The sequence below is a fragment of the Nymphaea colorata genome, chromosome 14 (assembly GCF_008831285.2).
Source record: "Nymphaea colorata isolate Beijing-Zhang1983 chromosome 14, ASM883128v2, whole genome shotgun sequence".
Taxonomy (NCBI): Eukaryota; Viridiplantae; Streptophyta; class Magnoliopsida; order Nymphaeales; family Nymphaeaceae; genus Nymphaea; species Nymphaea colorata.
Window position 1 is genome coordinate 10,931,827 of NC_045151.1, and position 22,402 is coordinate 10,954,228.

General features: G+C 37.2%; 1 protein-coding gene across 1 annotated transcript; it reads right to left on the reverse strand.

Moving 5' to 3' along the window:
* Window positions 1-250: 250 nt before the first annotated feature.
* On the reverse strand, window positions 251-19,102 carry LOC116267607 (porphobilinogen deaminase, chloroplastic-like). Its single transcript, XM_031649446.2, has 5 exons — window positions 18,662-19,102; window positions 10,681-11,086; window positions 1,358-1,561; window positions 718-895; window positions 251-618 (listed from the first exon to the last, which is right to left on the reverse strand). The coding sequence occupies exons 1-5, from the start codon at window positions 18,928-18,930 to the stop codon at window positions 506-508; spliced, it is 1,170 nt and encodes a 389-aa protein (XP_031505306.1). The 5' UTR covers window positions 18,931-19,102; the 3' UTR covers window positions 251-505.
* Window positions 19,103-22,402: the final 3,300 nt, after the last annotated feature.

Genomic DNA, 22,402 nt, shown 5'->3' on the forward strand with positions numbered 1-22,402 from the left:
GGTGTGTTACTCCCCTTGGCTGCAAATGGTAAAAAGCGTGACACCCCAGTTAGAGGATACATCATAGGTTCATTCAAGTCCCGAACCAAACTAAACCTTCAAGGTATAAGGAGGGTATGCTTTAGGGGTTTTATGCCAAAGGCAGTTTCACCCAAGTAAACAATAAATTAAAAAAGAAAAGATTAGGGTGCAAATATTCCTCGGCAGTATTTTAGAAAAATGTGTGAACGAAGTGTAAGGCTTCAACACATGATATTGAATAGTGGATTGATTTCTCAGCTAAAAGCTCAAAAATCGTGATGCCTATTCTCACTTTAACAAAGCAATCTGATTACTAACCACCCAAACTACAACCACCCCACCCTCTTTGCTAACATGTAGAAGGAGAAAAAAAACCCCTCAAAGATCTTCTAGAAAAACTGAACTACGAAACCATTACAGACACTACGTTACAATGCTCTAATGTGGCTCCCGAGGAGTAATAGCCAAACTTCTCTTTGGTGCACTACCAGTCAAAAAAACGAGGACCAGCGCGTGAAATTAGCTCTTTCCCAGCATCCTTTCCCATAGAAACCATGTCTTCCATACTGTATGGGCCTCTTCTTGAAGTCTCAAGCACTGTGAATGTTGAAAACATCAGTAATCCAATAGAAGGAGGTGACTTTACCTCAGGATCAACAACTTTTACCCCCAAAAAAAATATATATATATATATACCTCTAGTTCCGTCCGGAGATGCTACTAGGCCTCTGAATAAACAATATCCATCCTTGTCACGGAATGCATAACCTGCTATTGGTGTGCGGCAAGATCCATCCAAGGTTTCTAGGAAGGCCCTTTCACATGCAACAGCTAATCTTGTTTCATCATCATTCAGAGAAGCTATGTAATTAGCCTGTATAAAAGGTGTAGCGTAAGTGGCAGGAAAAAGTTGCAACCAACAGATTGTGAAATTGTAGAAACCAACTCTAAGGAATAAATATGCAGTGCATATTGTTGTACATGGTATAGCAGATTGTGTGATACATTATGCTACACAAAATACCTATGGAGGAAAATGAAGGACTAAGTCACATTAGTACGTGTGATCTGCACAAGCACCTGTGCCGGTATGCAGGTACAGCAACATGGGGTATATGAGTACGGCTGTATTTTAAAACTTGAAGAAATTATATTTTAAAACTTAATTTTTGTTTTAATTTTTAAAAATTGTTCCCATACAAAGATGAAATTGCTGCAACAATTTTCAAGGATTGTTTTCTAAGTCTGAACCCCTTAAAAGTCATGATATTGTTAACATGAGAAGGCTGTACATTAAGGAAAACAAAATGACGTATCTTCTCACTATTACACATACCATTTTATCATCATCGCTTCTGCAGGCAATCCCGATAGCACCCTGAGCAATTGCTGGGAGCATTTCATCTAGTGAAAGAATAGAGGTAACATTATCAGTCATGGAAAGCCGTTTTAGACCAGCCAATGCCAACAATGTGGCATGGACCTCTCCTTCATTCAACTTTTTCAATCGGGTTTGGACATTGCCTCTGAAATTTACTACCTGAAAAATATAGTTCAATAAAGTCAAGCCCACCAAAATTTTAACTGAAAAAGAATATAAATAATGCCAAGATTAGCTTTAGCTTAGCTAAGCCACTTTTCAAAAAACATTCTGCAAATAAATTATGTGAACAATGAATCACAAGTACTACAATAGCATCATAATAGTTGACACTTAAGTGACAGAAAGTTTTAGTTGCTAGAAAGAGTCAGCATTGCTTCTAACACATAAATGTGATGGAAATTGGGGGAAAAAAGGTGTCCTTCAGTTGTCAGTATTGCAATTCTTTACATCTGAAATTTCTTGTTACTTTATCGGACACAAGATGGTATTTTTATATCATGATAGTTGATAACTGTCTTGTTCTTTCTTAATGGTACTTGTAATAGAAGTTTGTACGTACGTTTGTCAAGTCCATTTGCATCCTAAAGATATGGATCTTAAAAAGTTTTTATTTTTGAAAATTATACGTTAACTTAAAAAAATATGCGTTGAATAGTCTAGTAATCAAGATTGATACTCTAAAACAGGAGAAGTCAATTATGCACTTGACCCATACTATCGCTGACCACAACAATGTTCATAATATCCCAAAAATTACTCATAACATATAGAAACAATTTCAGGTTCCTGATGGAGTCCCAACTCCAAGGTTCTCTAATATGGGCAGCAAATACAACATACGGCTCCCACCATACCAGGCTGATCATTCAATCAGGCACAACGGGGTCTTTGCTCCAACAACCACAGGTGAGCATGGTTGTTCAAGTTAAATTTCAAGTGACAACAAAATTCCTGGGATTTTATCCTGTAGAAAATATCATCGTAAGTTCTTAACAAATAAGCCAGTTGAAACATTCGAGCAGCCTAGCAGGTAAAGGGGTCCTCAACAATGTAGCACGCCTATTGACTTCTCTCATGTATCCATCACCAAAATACTTCGCACTCAGATGTAAAGGGACTTCAAATAATCAATTTGGTTGCACCATTCCTGAATATGTCAACTACATTTGAAAACAAAGAGGGTTAGCAAAAAAAGGGGGAGTGCAGTGTGTGTGTGAGGGGGAAAACACATTTAGGCAACTCTTACATAAGCCAGAACAAGGGCTGCGAACAAGGGCTGCGGTTGATCCAGGCCTGTGCAAACCTCACTCACTAAACACCTAGGCCCAGGCTCGACCAGAGCTGCAGCTGTGCTGGACCACCAGGTTCGAGGTCAGTCCAGAATGCATTGTCAGGTAGGCCAACCCATCCCAACATAGTAAAACGATACTGCAATGAATAAACAGGCAGTATTGCCTTGGTAATGTCAAAACCAACAACATTTTTATGAGTTTAAAACTTTAAATAATTAGAAACTTCATAAAAATACATACATTACATGTTGTTAAGATGTCTGGGATCTGGATTCAGTTCTGACCTAGACCTACACCTGGTATATATTATGTGCATTACATGCACAGATATAACCAAAACTGTCTTTATAATTGAAGCCATTATTCCCATTAACCTCCATATAATTGAATGTAATTAGGTCACCCATCCATTCTCGAGTAGTGACTCTTGTGCGCCTCTTCTCTTCCTGCTCAACACTTCTCAAACATATATTGTGGCAGCTGATCTTCCTAAATTTAGTATGGTATCAGAGCCAGGCAATATGTGAAGGTTGTGATTTCTCTGGTATGCCCAAGGAGACCTGCAATTGATTTTGAATCAAGAAAAATTCTTCCTTCTGTCCAAGGTCTTTCCTCATTCTTCTTCTGAGCTTGGCTGCAGCAAATACACTCTTTTGCTGATTGGTTTCACAAATAGTAAGTTGCCTACCATATTCCCTCTTTGATCACTCATATCAATTGTCATTGGGTTTTTGAAACCATAAATTATTTATTTTTATCTCTTCAAATCTAGCATCAGTTTTGTAAACCCTAAATTGTCTCCTTCTCTCATTCACAAAGCTCAAAACCCCAATACTGATTTGTTTTTTTTCCATTCTCCAATTGCAAAATAAGTCATTAGTAAAGGACATTCAGTCGAAGAACTACTGTTCTTTTTCTCCTCCATTTATCTGAAATCTGATCAGAGTATATCCTTTTGTTGCTCATTGTTTTCATGGGAAGAATTCTGTTGTGATTTTATTTGGCTTTATATTGAACTTCAGGATATCATCCTTGAGGATCCAGAAGTTTGTAACAGTTTTAGATAATCGAAGCACAAGATTTAGACTAATTTTCTCAAGGGTGAGATTTTATTTTAAAAGCCAAAGAAAAGGAAAGGGAAAGAAAGAGAATCAACCCCTCATTAAAATGACTGCACCCACTGGTCTTCATTGTCCTTGCATACTGAAATCTCTCTTTCATACCAAAACCTTTATTTTTCTTTCTTAGATCTCAATTTCAAAAAAATGGATTTTCCTTCTTCTTAATTGTGTCTTCTTCCAAATCTTCTGAGTCAAACTATGAAAAACTTAACCACACCTTCTTACTTGGCAAAGATAAACCATTCATTAGGAGTTAAGATCTTTCTGGGCATTTGGATGAATCAGATATGAAAAACAACAATTTTAGATCTCAAGCAAACAATAACATTTCCATCATGCCTCAAGGTGAAAAGCGGGTTCCATCCCCTCTGTTTTTTCATTTGATTTTCTTTACTAGAAAGAAGATTAAACCTGACTCGCTATTAATGTTACTGACTCACTATTAATGTTAGGCAGATGCAAGTTAGATTTAGGACCTGGTGTGGCTGACTGCAATTGGATGTGCACTGACCATGTCATGCACTGTATGGGTGCTGCATCTGTGCCACAAGTGATGGTGCTGGAGCAGAAATGACGTCTTCGTATGACATAGATTACACTTAATATAGATCATCGAACATAAATTTGAGTTTTTTGGTTTATTCCAAATCTTACATGCCTTTGTCAAAAATTGCTTCTCTACAAATTTTTATGCATTTTCAATGTGATTATGGTAGTGAGCACTCTGATCTTACAGACAAATTGTAAATCAGGCCCAAACTAGGCAAATACTTCAAGAATATCACTCTTGAATCTCCCACTAACTCAACAAGGCAATACACAAGAGTCCTCTAACAAGAGGATAAACAAATCGTATATTGATCTTCAACAATACTACAAGATGTGGCTTAACAAGCCATAACATAAAAGGGGACAACAGTCCCTTATTTATAATACAATAGAAGAAGAGAGGAGGAGGGGAAATGGCTGTTGGGCCATTTCCAATGGCTAGAAATCTAGCCGTTGGAGACAGGCCCAACAGCTAGTTCTCCTCTTAAATAATAAAAAAATGTGTAAAAGAAATAGAAAAATACATAAAAGAAAATGGAAAATTACAAGTATGACCTAGGTACCCTAAAATATACACATATCTATATATGTAAGACATATATTAGCACACTAATATATGTATTGTACATACATATATATATATATATATATATATATATATATATATATATAGGAATACATACATTCTAACATCCCCCTCAAACTTACGGTGTGATAACCGAAAGTTTGCCAAGGAGAAATTGAAACCTAGCAGCAGCAAGAACCTTGGTGAAGAAATCTCCTAGTTGATATTCAGAGGGAACATAAGAGAGATCTATGTTTTTCTGAAGGAACTCTTCACGAACATAATGACAGTCCATCTCTATATGCTTTGTTCATTCATGAAATGTGTGATTGCTAGCAATATAGATTGCACTTTTGTTGTCGCAACAAAGCTTGACAGGATTCATGATATGAATTCTCATATCCTTCAATAAGCTTTTGAGAGATACTATCTCCATTGTTGTAGTTGTCATCGCACGATACTCAGCTTCTGTTGATGATAGTGACACCTTATTTTGTTTCTTGCATCGCTAAGAAATTAAGGAATCACCTAAAAACACACAAAAACCAGTGGTGGAGTGCCTATTGTTGGGATTTCCATCCCAATCAGCATCTGTATAAGCAACTAATTCTAATATAAAAGAGGAAGACAGAAATAGTCCTTTGTTGATAGTGTTTTTCACATAACGGACAATCCGCATTGCCGCTCCCATGTGCACTGAGGTGGGTCTTTGTTGAAATTGGCTTATCACATGCACGGCATGAGCAATGTCAGGTCTGCTGATGGAGAGATAAGAGAGAGCGCCAACTATTTGCCGAAAGGGAGTGGGATTCTCTAATATCTCTCCATCGTCAATTTTCATTTTTACTCCCAGTGCTTTTGGAGTATCCACAACTTTGTCATCTGAGATACCTGTTTTGTCAACTAATTCACTAGCAAACTTCATTTGAGAAAGAAGATAACCATGTTTGCTATAAGCAACTTCAATTCGAAGAAAATAAGTTAGTCTTCCCAAATCAATCATCTGAAAGCATTTGTTAAGAAAATGTTTTACCTCTATAATCTCTTCATCATCACTCCCAGTAATAACCATATCATCAACATACAATAATAAAACAATTACACCTATGGAGGTGGTTTTTACAAACATAGCAGTATCAGAGTAGCAAGATTGAAAACCTTGATTAAACATGACACTACTAAACTTGTCAAACCAGGCCTTGGGAGCTTGTTTTGAACCATAAAGGGCTTTCTTAAGACGTAAAACTTTGTTTTGAGGTAGATCAAAACCAGGGGGAGCACTCATGAAAACTTCTTCCTGTAGGTGACCATTTAAGAAAGCATTTTTAACATCCATTTGAAAAATAGTCCAATGTTTAACAGAAGCAATGGAAATAAGAGTTCTAACAAAAGTAATGCGAGCAACAGGAGCAAAGGTTTCTTCATAATCAATCCCATATTCTTGAGCACATCCCTTAGCAACAAGTCTAGCCTTATATCTTTCTAAGGTTCCATCACTTCTAGTTTTGATTTTATAGATCCATCTACAACCAATAGTCTTTTTCCCCGTTGGTAGAGGCACAATATCCCAAGTCTCATTGCTTTCAAGAGCTTTAAGTTCAAGATTCATGGCTTCAATCCAATTGGGATCTTCCTTAGCTTCAAGGTAAGAAGATGGCTCATAAAAAAAATGATGTGCCATAAGACAAGCTCGAAATTTTGGGGAAAAAGACTCATAAGAGATAAATCTTTGAGGAGGTCTAATGTGCCTTTGGGATCTCCTAGGAAGAGATTGATTAGTTTCTTGATTTTGGGGATCTCTTCTTCTATAAACTAAGGTCTCTTTTGGAGGAATCATATGAGTAGAATTATCGTTGTTGACTTCTTCAATTGGCACTTCTACAACTTTATCGGGTTCATCATCATCAATATCATCGTCATCATCAATATTATTAGTCCAAAGAAAAGTATAATCTTCTAGTTTCTTGGGTTCATCTTTGAAACCATCTTCGTTTTCTAAAAAGATCACATTTCTAGAAACATAAACTTTATCTCTTTCAATATCATAATATCTATAACCCTTTTGAGTTTCGGAATACCCAATAAAAACACAAGAAATAGCTTTGGAAGAAAGTTTATCGTCTTTGTCACTTAACACAAAACATTTGCAACCAAAGACTTTAAGTCTATTGTAATTAGGTTTAACATGGTGAAGTTTTTCAAAAGGAGAAATATGTTTCAAAAGTTTGGTAGGCATTCTATTAATTAAATAGGTTGAAGTCAAAACAGCCTCAGCCCAAAAGTTTTTTGGAACATTTTTAGATAAAAGAAGGGCTCGAGTAGTTTCAATAATGTGTCTATGTTTACGCTCGGCCACTCCGTTTTGTTGTGGAGTGTTAGGACAAGATCTTTGATGAAGAATGTCTTTATCTTTTAGAAATTGTTGAAATTCATTTGACATAAATTCTCCTCTCGAATCATTTCTAAAGATTTTGATATTTGAGCCAAATTGGGTATAGATCATGTTGTAGAAATTCTTAAAGTTGGTGAATACGTCCAATTTATGTTTGAGAAAGTAAACCCAAGTATGCCTAGAATAATCATCAATAAAGATCACATAGTACAATAATCCTCCTTACGACATAATAGGAGCGGGTCCCCACACATCCGAATGCACTAAATCAAAAGATTTTTGGGCAATAAAGTTTCTATTATCAAAAGGTAAGGCTTTCATTTTAGCTTTAATACAATCATTACAATCAAAGTTCTTTTGACAAAAATTCTCCATGAAGGGAAGATGGGATATTTTTTCTATATTGGAATGTCCAAGTCTTTGATGCCAAGTTTGAATGTCACATTCTTTGGAGGTATTGCAAGATGGTCTTGAAAGGTCCAAAAAATCTATGTAGTAGAGATCTTTTGTTCTAAAACTTTCCCCAATCGTCTTCTTGGATACTCAGTCCTGTATCAAACATTTGGATTGTGAGAAGATTATATCAAAACCAAGGTCGGCTATTTGAGAAACAGACAATAAATTTAAACTTAATTTAGGAATGTGTCTTACTTGAGGTACTTTTAAAGTTTTGGATCCAAAAGCTAAGTCAAGATTTTCAATAAAATCAATTTCAAGAGAAGTACCATCTGTCGTTTTCACAAAGGAATACAAATCATTTTTAGTGCATTCGGTGAGAATGGATCTACAAGGAGTCATATGAAAAGATGCACCCGAATCAATAATCCAAGAATACTTACTTAAGAAGTAAATGCCACGGTAGCTCCCAAAGTTGAAGGTGTGCCTCCTCCCTTTAGAAAAGGTTGAAGAGCACTTATGAGTTGATCAAGTTGGAATGAGCTTGCTTTTTTTCTTTCTTCTTGAATTGGAGCCGCAACATTGCTTCTTTTGTCAAAAGTTCTAAGTTTTGGACATCTTGGCTTAGTATGTCCTTCTTCTTGACAATGATAGCAAATAACCTTTCTTCTTGCTCCTTCATTTGTACGATTGAAGTGAGGAGGTCTATAAGGTCTCAAATGAGCCCCCGACCTAGATGTGGCAAGCACATTGTTGACTTTTTCTTTATCAAGACAAAGACGATTTTCCTCCATTTGAAGCTTCACAATAGCCTCATTCATAGATGGTGTTTTAAAGCGATGAAGTAAAGTTGTTTTAACACCATCAAATTCAGGTCTAAGACCTATGATAAACTTGTAAAACTTGTCACGTTGTATTTGTTTTTCTCTAAGAAGAAGATCTTGTGTCCAATGTGGTTCAAAAATAATTCATCATACAATTGATCCATTTCAGCCACATAATCTTTAATGGATCTATCTTCTTGTTGAAGATTATGAATTTTGAGTTGAACATGATGCATATAAGCAACATCTCTCATGGTATGAGTTTTCTTTAGATATTCCCAAGCTTCTAGGGCAGAATTTAATTTAGAGATTTGCCCGCTAGTAGCATTGTCAACACAAGTCAAGATCCAAGTAATAATTTTGTGATGACCAACACTCCATTCTTCCCATTTCTTGTTGTATTCCGCCACTACTTTTTCTTTTTCGGTTTCATCCAATTCCATAGCTCTTCCATCAACAACTTTAGTAAGGACTAGTTGTGGTTCAAGTTTTGTCCCATCAACTAGTCCCCAAAGGCTTTTACTACGAATAAAATGTTCCATAGTTCTAGCCCATTGTATATAGTTTGTTGATGAGAGTTTGGGAAATAGAAGAGACGAGACTTTGTCATTCATGATCACAATCAACAAGGTAGATCCACTTATAAGTTATGACGAAGCTGGCTGCCACGTGAAAAGAAGTCCACGGTAATAAGAGAAACCAGTCACCCTTCTTCTCCACCAATAGAGGCCAACAAAACAGCACCTCTGCCTCAATTTTTACCACCAATAGAGGCCAGCAAAACAGCTCCTTCTTGTGTCAAGAATCAGCCAGCAATAACGTCGAGCACTTGGAGACTGGAGTGCTTCACGGCTCCAAAGAAGGAGTAAGAGCTGAAACTTCAAACTGAAGGACAGCAAGATAAATAGCCAAAACGTGGCTCTGATACCATATAAATCAAACCCAAACTAGGCAAATACTTCAAGAATATCACTCTTGAATCTCCCACTAACTCAACAAGGCAATACACAAGAGTCCTCTAACAAGACGATAAACAAAACGTATATTGATCTTCAACAATACTACAACAAGCCATAACATAAAAGGGGACAACAGTCCCTTATTTATAATACAAGAGAAGAAGAGAGGAGGAGGGGAAATGGCTGTTGGGCCATTTCCAACGGCTAGAAATCTAGCCGTTGGAGACAGGCCCAACAGCTAGTTCTCCTCTTAAATAATAAAAAAAGGTGTAAAAGAAATAAAAAAATACATAAAAGAAAATGGAAAATTACAAGTATGACCTAGGTACCCTAAAATATACACATATCTATATATGTAAGACATATATTAGCACACTAATATATGTACTGTACATATATATATATATATATATATATATATATATATAGGAATACATACATTCTAACACATATAACATAGACAGAGAGTCTCTTACCTACATACACTACAAGAGCATGGTACAGATGAACAAAAGAACCGCATATTGTTGAGAGAGCAACTAAGTCCATGGGTGCAGGTATGGGAGTGATGAGATCACTAGTACCAAAGTTTGGGACTATGGGTTTGGACACAACAATTTGAAAAATGTAGGTAGAGAGATACGGCAGGGTATACATACATACTTAGTGGATTATGGATACATACACTTGTTCAATTGTAAACTTCAAGATGAAGTGATGAACTACACTTGTTCAATAGTCACACAAAGCACCTAAAAATGGGACAAACTTAGTGGCTTATGGATATTAACATATGAAAAATGAAACCATAAAGAAATCTTATTTTCCCAGCTCAGCATAAGCTCATTTTGCACCACATGGAACTAATATGGATCATTAGAATATAATAAAACAATGCACAGGATGTTAGACATAATTATCAAAGCAGCAAAACACATATATGAGACCAACTTTAATCTCACATCCAACTCGTATAACATCTATAAGCCAGTTGGCACCATACCTTATGACGAGAATGTTGTGCTAGTTATGAACCAACCTAAATTTTAGCTCTAGTGCAGCAAGTAGTCAATATCTCCAGAAGGAACCTATCACTAAAGAAGTACTTGGAATCAAAAGACTCCAAGAGTATCATAGCTGCAAGTACAGATATGACCATACCAAATGATTGGCTTACCTTGAGTGATGGATATCTGTAAAGTATTTGAGACTGTCTTCTTAGTGAAGCACTGCCAACAACACTTCCAGCTGGAAGCTCTGCCAAAGAGGTTGCAGTTGGAGAAATAAATGCATCTCGAACATCCTCACGTGGGAGGTTGCAGGGCAAAATTATCCCATCAGGAAAATAAGTGGGGACATCCTTCATTGAATGGACAGCAATATCAATTCGACCGTCTAACAGTGCTTCATCTATCTCTTTTGTAAAAAGACCTTTGCCACCAATGTCTGCTAAAGGTTGATTCAATATTTTATCACCAGTTGTTTTTATAATTATTATTTCAATTGCACCATGTTCTGCTAGTTCTGGATGAGTAGCCTTGAGTTTGTCACGTGTCTCATATGCCTGTGCAAGTGCCAATGGACTGTCCTACAAAGCACCATTTGAAACATCATCCAACAAACAATGACATGAACCAACTACATGACAAATAAAAAAGTAAATACATGTTTTCCAATCCATAAATTCATTGCAGTAAATACATCATGGTACATAATACAATTTCCCCGAGATTAAAAAAAATGACAATGCATTAAATAATGATTGTTCTAATCTCATTCATCCAAGTTCAAATGAGTGATATGGAAGTGCAAAGACAAATCCTAGCCAGCTTGTGTGCACTTCTTAGAGGAAAAACTGCCACAATCTTCGAATATTAACCAAGGAGAAACGACATACAAAATGGCACTCAGGCTATACACAATATGGGATAAAACTTGCTCATTTATAGACAAAGCATGAGAAAAAGAAAAAAAAAAAGAGGAAGAACTAGCTGTTGGACTAGTTCCAACAGCTAGAAAGTAGCTGTTGGACTAGTTCCAACAGCTAGTTCAGCTGCAGCTGAACAGCGGCTCAGTTGATCAGAAAAAAAAAATAAAAGATACAAAAAAGGAAAAATAAAAAGATAAACTTATGTAATATATATATATATATATATATATATATATATATGTGACTGGATGTCCAGACTTACTGTTTTCCCTTCGTAAGGCTTGTTCCTGACCTGATATAAAGAGTATCTTCTGCCCAAAAACTTTCAGGAACATGCTTAGAAACAAGAATAGCTCTTTTAGTTTTAATTATGTACTCTTTTCTGAAATCACTTCTAAGAACTTTTATTTTTCTACTACATTGAGTTTTGATCATGCCAACAATAAAGAATTTTGGATTTGTGCATCAAAAAGTAAATATGAACATATCTAGAGAAGTCATGAACAAATACTGCATAATAAAAAAAAACCACCATTAGACAGTCGGGAACAGATCTTTATATATCCAAATGCACTAAATTCAAGAGGAGCTTGGGAGGTACATAGTTGGAAAACCCAGGAATTGGACCCGGATCATTTGACAACCTGGTCACTAGGCCATCAAGTTGACTCAGTGACTCGACCAAGTCATGTCACAAACCACCAAAATGTAATCTAGAATACTTGCAATGAACTAACAATATGCAAATGTCATCTATTTCGTATCCAAAAGCTTGACAACAAGTATATAGAATGCTAAATCCCATTAATGAACATGAGAGGTTACTGCATTGAGAGAAACCAACAGAGAACAAGATTAATTGTGCTATTTGCAACTATATAAATGGATTGCTGCTACTTGCAACTATAAGAAGGACTGGGAAAGTCCCAAGCCGAACACCCCCATTTCAAACTAATGAGAATAAAAACAAATCTCAAATACAAAAAAACAAAAGAGTGGGAGGAAGGGAAGGGAAGAGAGAGAGAATCCCCAAAGTCATTGGAGACCAAAATCTCTAACAAGAATAAAAGAAAAAGAGACAAAGAGAGAGGTAGAGAGAGAGAGTTGACCCATCCATGGGGAGGACTCTAGATAGAGAGAGAGAGAGAGAGAGTCATCTGAAAAGTCGCTATCATAAGATTGGGCACCAGGCCAGTACCCATTGGGTACTTGGGTACTTGGGTACTCGGTGCGGTTCTGGTCGGGTCCAGAACACCATTTTGGACCTCGAGCAGGGTATCAGAGGCCGATACCTGCCTCTCTTTCCTTCCTTCTCCTATCACTCCTTCCCTCCCTGGCTCCCCACTTTTCTTTTTCTCCTTCTACCTCTCTCTCTCATCCCCCTTCTCTCTTCTTTCTCTCTCTAATTTCATCTCTCAATGACATTGGACTGATCGTCGGTGCCAAGTTGATGTCAAGGACAATCGAACAGGTACCTTCTCTCTCTCCCCCCCCCCTCGACGCGGGGGATTTTTGTTTCAGAAACCCCGATCCAAGCATGGAGGGTTTGTATTTAGAAACTCCTAAGCAAGCGTCATCGAGTTTTCACTTTTCGGGCAAACCCCCATCATTGCACTAGGGGTTTCTCAGTTTCCTCTTTTTTTCTTTTTTACAGCACTATCGGGCCGAACCGGGGCTTGAGCTGCACCAGCCTCGCCCAGCCCAATGACTTACCGATCTTGCCACGGGCTACTAGCGAGGGTCAGTTGGGTGGCCTTTTTCCGGCGTTATCAAGTTCGAGCTGACCCAGCCTCGCCAATGCCCAGCCCTAGCCTATGACACCGCTAGCACCAATGTCCTACAACTCACAGACCATGCTATCAAACCCTCATCCTTAGTCGACACAGAGAATCACAAATGAGGGTTTGAGAGGGAAATACACATTTTTTATACGTATGAATCGTATAAAACAGAGTCGAAATAACATTGCGATGATGTGTTTCACAATGCATTGCCAAAAAATCGGCTTAAGGGCTAAAGCAAATTCAGCCAATCTAGCTTTGATTCGGCAAGCCAACTACAACTAGAAATTAGAATGATTCACATTGATTCTTTTGCAAATCATGGTTAAATGGGTCGAGGCCTCGACCACAACCCACTTTCAGCCTGCCCCGAGTTGGCTTGTGGGATCCCAAGTCGGTTCAACCATTTAATGAGTTGGCTCACAGGATTCGCCAAATGCAGTGACATAAATCATAATAGTTCTATTAAGGATTACATTTTTGCTTTTATACAATCATTACAAACAAATCTTTTGTTAGTTCTTGAAAAAATGGGATACAAGATATTTTCCCAAAACTTGTATATCCCAACCATTGATGCCAAACATTCACATAATCTTTCTTGACAAATACTACAAGATGGTTAGGAAATATCCAAGTAATCCACATAGCAAAGATTATTTCTTCCAGAACATTCCCCAATTGTCTTCCCAAAAATGTGATCCTATTTCCAAATTTTGTTTTGTGAGAAAATAATTTCACAAATATTCAATAAATGACAAAAGATTTAAATTGAATTTGGAAATATATCTAACTTTTGGTATGTTAATTTGTGTCATAATTTGATCAATATTTCTAATAAATTTAATGTATTATATATATAGATATATAAACAAGTAGTTACCAAAGCCTCATACAACTGACTTTGATGGGAATTATTTGGGCTATCAATTCCAAAGAAATCAGGTAGTGGAAATTAAGTTGCAAATATAGAAGCCAATCTGTTTTTTCAAAGGTCCAAAATACCCTTCAAAAGAAGGAAACCAATGAGTTTCCATGGGTACTTCAAACTCTTAAAAAAAGCAACTTGGTTTTATATTTGCAACTTGTCTTCATTCTTTTATCTCATCAGAATTGCCAGCCTAGATGATTCCCATCAAGTTTAGTATATGAGGGTTTGATATATATATATATATATATATATATATATATATATATATATATATATATATATATATATTATTTATTTATTTATTTATATAGAGGGAGAGAGAAAGAAATAACAAAGTTCACAAGTAAAAAGTCACAAAATGCTAATATAAAATCTGTTAAATAATTAGTTAGTTAAATGTTGAATAGCTTAATTTGTTTACATTTGTTAATTTTTTTTTATTTTAAGGTTATTTTAGTCTAATAAGAAATTTGATTAAATAAAATTTAAGTTTTTCTAGAAAATTTGTTTTTAAAAGATGACCAGAATCTTTTCTAAAGGATGACAAGCCCCTCTCATCCTTTTCACCTCCTATTGTCCTTTTTAAAAGGATGATAGACCCCCCTATCGTCCTTTTTAAACTATAGAGAGAGAGAAGGGAAGAGTGGGGTGTAACTTAACAAAAAAGAGAACAGGAAAATGAGAAGAAAAGAGGAAGGGAGAGACGGGAGAAAAAGGAAAAAAGAAGAAGAAAAAAAACAACATGCCTATTGGGTACCATCATAATTCAAAAATGGAGCGTCCCAAAAGTGTCGACGAGTGTTGTGATGGTGTCAGCGTCAGACACCACTGAACACTAACACTTCATATTTTTTGAAGTGTCCATGAAACATACGAAATAAATGAAAAGTCCTGAGCTTTTCTTTTCCAAATATGAATGCACATCTAACTTACCCATGCTTGAAGTGAAAACTTGAAAGGTAGTTGGTCACAGACAATTTACCAAAAAAGTCAGGATGAGGTTTAAAATGGTCCAACTAGAAGAGTTAAGTTTTGCTCCAGCAGCATAGTTAACTAGATATATTGGTTTTGATGCCTTCGTCTCTTCCACATTCAAACCCTCCCTAGTCCCTACTAACAAACTATCACAACCCACTTCCATCAGAGATCTGGACTGTAGCAATAACATCCTAAGCACCATGATAGCACCTTGGTTATATGAATAAAACTAGCCAACCAAAATTCATATTGAACAAATATAACCTGCCATATAGAGGTGTCATGAGAAGGGAAACGTTCACACATTTATGAATGACATAAGCCTTCACACGATGAACAAAAAGCTTCATGACTGATCAAATAAAATATTTATAATAGCTAGTAAAACCCTTCTGACTTAAACACAGGGTGTATCATGTCAGTTTTCTTGGCCATTATGATAGGCATTATATGATATGCATCTATATCATACTATATATGCAAAACTGGAAAAGAGAGACATATACCACTTGTCCGAGGATGATAAACAACCGGGGATGCTTCCTCTTGTTTGGTTTTCACCCTTGCTCCCAAGCTCAATTGCATGTATCCGTCACTACACCACCTTTGAGTTGGAGGAGACGTAAGGGGGTAAAAAGAAGAAAGGAAGAAAAAAGGATGCCTATGTTTTCAAAATGAGAATATCCATAAGAAAAGAACATGGTTTTGCACCATGGAAGACCTCCATCACCCTTGGAGGCGAGAGTTCATGTCATAACTGATATTCATACTTTTTCCTATTACGACACTCAACAGATTTCCCTCCTAGGAGTTGTTACATGGAGAATTATCAAGAATATTCCTCAGGTTTGATTTCCAGATTTGTTGATATTTCATATTTCTGAAAACATGCATTCTGACATCATCACCATCTTCACAAATGGCAATGCCAATCCATCGTCTGCTAGATGATTTCTACATCGTTATTGCCTTCTTCAACATTCAACAACATCATCATGATCTTCATGAGTAGTGGATACAGCATGATTATTGCTTTTATCATCCCTCAAATTGGAAGGTGATTCGGAAAGTCCAAGTTTAATCTAGAGATCTCTAGAAAATGAATATGTTCATCACTTTGATGAAGAAGACAATATTCTTTTTAATGATGTTTAGATCTTCTTCAACAAGTGTTTTATTTTCATTGTCACAAAATCCTCTAACTTGATTCCCACTTCGAAGTAAAGATTATTCCTCTTAGTACCCAAACATATTTTGATTTTGGGATTTGAAGATCAACCTGCTCCAGTACCATCTTAGAAAATGAGAATAACCATAAAGAAAAATGAACATGGTTTTTCACCACGAAACACCACCATTGACCTTGGAGTCAATAGTTCACATTGTAATTGATGTTTGTATTTTTTTAACACTCAATAGATTTTCCTCCTATCGTTAAAGAGCTGTTACGTATTGGCTCAGATTTAATTTCCTGATTTGTTGCTATGCAAATTTCCAAAAACATGCATTCTGATGTCACCACAATCTTCACAAATAGCAATGCCAATGCCAGCATCTAATGGATGATTTTCTGCATTGTTTTGTTTTTGCCTCCTGCAGCAACATCATCATGGTCATCATGAGCTGCACATACCGCATCATTATCAATTTCATATAGCTGAAGTTGCCATACATAATGGTGTTAACATTGTAGACACGGTTGGGTGTAGCAAAAAGGCCAGAGTTTCCACCCTTGATTTTAGGCATTGGATAGCTTTCCGAAGTGAGATCAATGGCTGGTATGAGCTCGAAGTATGGTTGACCTAAATGGCCCACGGGGCCTGAAGAAGATCAAAAGAGAGAAAAGCCAGATAGGCAGCTAGAAATTTCTAAAAAAAGTTGAAGTAGAGAGATGAGAGAAAGGAGGAACTAATACAAAACCTGGGTTTTATGCCAGCCCTCTTTTGGCTTGGATTAATTCAGATCCAAATTTTTGGATCCAAATTTTCATAGCTTTTTTTTATTAGATCTGAGAGCCTTCTCCTAGCTTTTGAATTAGAATTTGTAATCTAAACTCATTCTTTTGGATTTAATGATGCTGCCAGTGGATCTCCTCTTCAATTTTTCGGATCTTGCCACTACTACTGTACAAAAAACCCTTAGGGGGCGTTTGATTGCCCGGGTGAACATAAAGCACTTATCAAGCAAACATCTATGAACATAAGAGATTTATTCAATTTTGTATACACAAAGGCACCAACAAAATTATCTCTAACTTGCTCATTTGTGCGTTATCACTGCAGACCACCTATCCATAACAAGATCTTCCCTCCCAACTTTCTTGATGTTTTCCTCTACTTCTAAGTTAATTAGGAAAAGGGAAGCTTACCAACTGAAATTTTCATATTCTTCAAGAAACTTCAGATTTTTGAAGGATTTCCAAAAATAAAGTTCAATTATATTCTCCTGAATTCTACTCCTCTTATCCGATGATGATGGTCCATGCCACGGATTTAATCATCTCAATGTAACTCTTTTCAGGCACAGATAACTTCCCATTATCTCCCTTGCAATTATGATCACACAACATTCATTTGGTAATCTTCTTTTCCACCTCCTTCCACTTCTAACCATGACAGACTACCAATCCTTGAGCATTCTGCCTTCTCATTGTCAGAACCACCATATCCAGTGTTTACCTCGAAGGGTCTTGAGAAAATCTAAGTCCCTCGAAGGGTCTTGAGAAACTCTAAGTCCCTCTGAAAACTTTCTGCTTTCCAGTCACCACGGCTATGGTGTTAACTATGTTATAGCAGAAACATAGGTAGTGGAAACTGAGAACAGCTTCATACATTCACTTCTTGTAGTGTCAATATTTAATCTGACGTAACCCATTATTCTCAACAACTGCATCTTTCACATTCAAGAACGGAAAAGGAAAATGGAAGCATAACCTACCAAAATCATGATCCAGACACATTACTTTCGGTAAGGCAGCTTCTGAAGGAAGCGCCAGCAACAAAATGCAGATAGCAAATTACAATCGGCAAGGCAGAGCGTCTTCGTTCTGCTAAATCAAGTGTATCTGTAATGATACAATAAGCAGTAACTTGCAGAACATATGTGTCCAATTTACAATCCAGTTCCATACGAACAGTGAAATTTTCCATTTTTCCAGCAGAGAAGTAAGCAAGACAAAAGATGTTCACAAATGAATTTGGTTTTTTTAATCGTCACCATTCTGGAGTTGTAAAACCACACAAATTGTTTTGAAAACACATATTTCGGAAGTTAAGCTTCAAAAGACCAATCTAAGCGGAAAAGAATGCAAAAACAAAATAACACTTCCTAGCGCTTCGTGCAGAAAGAATATCCTTTAATCTCATCTAATTTAATTCAAATCAATAAAATAGAGAAAAAGTAACAGACACCCACATGAACTTTCAACACTGGAAAAGCAATAGAGATCACACCAACCAGACCACTGAATATACGGAAAACAACCAACAGTAATGCAGCGAAAGAAAAACAGAAACAACCTCCTACGGACAACGCCTACCTTCCTCTTGTACCAATCTTAACAAGGGAAACCTTCGTCTGAGAACCCTGCTCCGCCGCAACGGCAGCCCTAATGACCAGGCTCCGCCTTCTTCCACGAGTGCTGCAAAGGGGGGATCTGAAGTTCTGAGCGAAACGAAATAAGCAAGGACGAACAGGCGCGTGAGAGGGGAGAAGGGACTGAGCAGTCGATCCTAGACACACCTCCATCCTTGACACAAAGGGCCGGCAGGAGAGGGAGAACAGGGGTGGTGAATTGGTGATACCCATGGCAACTCTCCTTAATGACTTTGGTGGAGTTTTGAAATTAAATTATTGCTTTTGTCTTTTTCGTATTCCCCCAACGTCTCAGTAGATAGATAACGTCAGGAAGATCCACCAATCACACTTGACCAACCCCGAGCGAAACCCACCAACTCTCTCTCTCTCTCCCTCTCTCTCTGTCTGTAGTTTCTGCTGGCTAATGGTCATCTTTTTACGGAAGATTCAGTAATATCGCATATGACAATGGCGATCATCTACAGATCTGTTCATTTCTAGATTCACGGCAGTGCGTTCGACTTAACGCGTTAGATTTCGTGAAGTTGCCGCATTGATGGAAGAACGAGTAATGTTGCATATTACAAGATATCACCCATATTTGAACATAAAAACAACATTATGACTATTCTCTTTATCTTTCTAATTGTATTACTACTTTTTTGTGTTATCCTGTGGCTGATGCTCTATTTTAACAATGATCTCATTTTGCCCTCTGACAACGTTACGGAGCTGCCTCTTGATGGCAGTCCTCTGCAGTACTGTCATCCAGACAACTGAAAAGCGACACTGACTGCTAAATGATTCTACACTTCTCTGAACATAGATATGTGTGAAACTAATACTATACAGGCCGGGACAATGATAATAGACATGTGATGCTCTTGATTTTCACGGGGTTGGTTTCGTCATGTGCAAAATATAGAGGTCCGACTATCAAATGGTCTTCTTGTTTTGTCATTGTGGTCTTCAGATGGATTAGGGTTTGTGACCTATGCACAAATTTTCCTTTTAGTTGTGTTGTTATATTTAGATTTAGATTTAGTGTGGCTAGTTACCAGTTGTATTTTTTTGCTGCTCTCTATCTTTCTCTCTTCCCTTAAGGGAGGCAGACCAAAGGGGGCTCCTTAGACACTCTAGCCCCTCAAAAAAAATTAAAATATAAAAATTTTGAAAAATAATATTTCAGCTTCTGTCAAAATTTAGAAACTTTAAACTTTAATTCAGCCTTGCTTATGAAAAACTTTTGGTTTTGCCCCTGCCCCTAAGGAACCTAGCACAACTGGTTGAATAGATTTGAATAGATGGGCAAGTAAATGTTTTGCATTTCCTATGGGCATTAAGCTTCTAAGGAGGAGTTGGCTTTCTTCCCTCCCTCTCTATGACGATCGTTGTTGGCTATTGCCGGCCAATCTTTTACGTACGTTAAATACTCTCTCCTTTGCTTGCTTACCGGTAGGCATAAACAAAGAGTTGAGCAACTTGAGCTCCGCAAGTTCAAATTATTCATTTGGCCTTAATTTATTACACTATAGAGAACGAATATCTTTTTCATTTATACAGAGATTACAATTATCCTTAACTACATTAGATAGAACAAAGTTCTTTGAGACCTTCAACCCTATCAATAGCTTGCTTTCCTATCTTTTTTATTTTCTTGTTGCAGAGAATCTCTCTTTCACTATCTTCAGCTTGCACGCCATTACAGCCTGTACTCTTTCTATCTTTATCTCTAACAGCCACCTCAATCTAAACTTGGCTTTTTCCAAAGTTGAGCTGAAACAATGAAGCCCCTAGAGGTTTGGTAAATCCATTGGCCAGCTGATCCTTAGCTCAATTTTTTTGAACTTGAACTAGGTGTTGAGATATTTTATCTCGCAAAAAATGAATGTCGACTTCTATGTGTTTGCTTAGACTGTGAAAAGTAGGATTAGCAGCAAGAAATGTGGCATTCACATTGTCACACGAGATTGTAAGGTTGAACTCCCATATCTTTGACAAGACCAATGATATAACATGCCTCAGAGCATTAGCAACAGCCTTGTACTCGGCCTCGGTACTAGATTGGGAAACAACAGATTGCTTCTTAAAGCTCCATGATATAAGATTTGGACCAAAGAAAGCAGCATATCCAGATGTGGACCTATGATCATTGAGACATCACTATGAATATTAATCTCTTTGCTTTGTGAAGGAGTAAAAACAAAGGCCATAATTTAAAAATCTCAAAATCCTCTTGACAATCACCCGTGATTGACAGTAGGATCATGCATGAACTGACAAACACAATTGTAGCTAAAGGCAATATCTGGTGGCATCAGGGTAACATATCATAGGATGCGCCCTTTGAATCTGTGTAAGAGCTGCCATACAGTGATGTTCATCAGACTCTGTGTCTTGTGTTGAGTACTGATTGAAATATCTTCATTCTCGGACCATTGCTCATTTTCTAAGTCACGTTTGGCAACCTCATCCAAACAAGATGAGGTTAACTCCATCATTAGTGCAGGACTGATCATGCAAAGAGGAGGGTCTTTGCAGTTTTTTTTTTTACTCTATATCTTTCATCATTGGAAATTTTTGTTGGTAAAAAATAACTTCCCTGGAAATCACAATTTTGTGATACTTAGGGTCAAAGCATATGCATTCATGATGGTTACTCATGTTGTATCCAAGGAAGAAATGAAGCTGCGAATTGAAATTTAATTTTTTTTTTATATGCTCTCAAGTTTGGGAAACAAGAACATCCAAAAAATTTGAGAAATTTTATAGTATGTCCTCTTTTTGAATAATTTCTCCAATGGGCTTTGATTTGATGTTCTAGAGGGAGCCTATTTATTAAGTCCACAATAGTCATGAAGGCATAATTCCAAAATCTTTGTGAAATGTGGCTGTAAGCTAAGAGAGTCAAACCGGTGTTGAAGTTCAGTCAAAGGGATAGACTCAGCTCGAGTAGTTATGGAAGTTCTAAAGGCCTCATATTTTGGTGGCAGACCATGCAACAATATATCTAAATGATGGAAATAGAAAAAAAAAATCCAATATGAATTATATTGCTTTGTGGCAGCAGCCTGGTGAAGATTCTACTAGATAACTTGTCTTATCTGTGGCAATGAACAACCGGATCTAGGACAAAGCTTCGCATGCACAAAGGACTCTATCAGCGGTGCCTCAGCAATGCCCCCAGCCTTTTACAACACAAGTGACATCAAGCTGAAATGGGTCTAGCTCAAGGTTGACACAGAATATTGACTTGATCTCGATCTCACCCAATAAAGGTCGACTCAAACTCGAGCCCAGGAAAAATGTGTTGCTCGAGCTCCAGTTAGCCCAATTCGAGCTCGACTTGACTTGTGTGCAGCCCTACTCACCAGGTCTATAATGTTGTAGCATCTAGGCCACCTTGTTGTTGCCAAGGTCTCACCCCAAATTTTGGCCTATTGGTGCATCCTTGATGGAGGACGATCATTCGTTCCAATCAGGGGCAGAGCCAAGGTGGGGCCCACATCGGCCCTAGCCCCACCTCAAAAAAAAAAATTAAAAAAATTTACATGTAAATTTTAAAAAATTTTACTTGTCCTATATAAAAATTTTGAAAAATGATAGAAACTTCAATTCGGCCCCTCTCATGAAAAATTTCTGGCTCCGCCTCTATTCCAATAATCCTCAATGGAGTGATGTTTCCTCTTTGGCAGCCTAACCA

Excerpts from the sequence above, each read along its gene's own strand:
- LOC116267607 (XM_031649446.2), bottom strand. The coding sequence starts at position 18,930 with ATGGGTATCACCAATTCACCACCCCTGTTCTCCCTCTCCTGCCGGCCC. Across the intron at positions 1,562-10,680 it reads ACAGATATCCATCACTCAAG|GTAGTAAATTTCAGAGGCAA; the intron begins GTAAGCCAATCA and ends TATATTTTTCAG. Across the intron at positions 896-1,357 it reads GAAGCGATGATGATAAAATG|GCTAATTACATAGCTTCTCT; the intron begins GTATGTGTAATA and ends CCTTTTATACAG.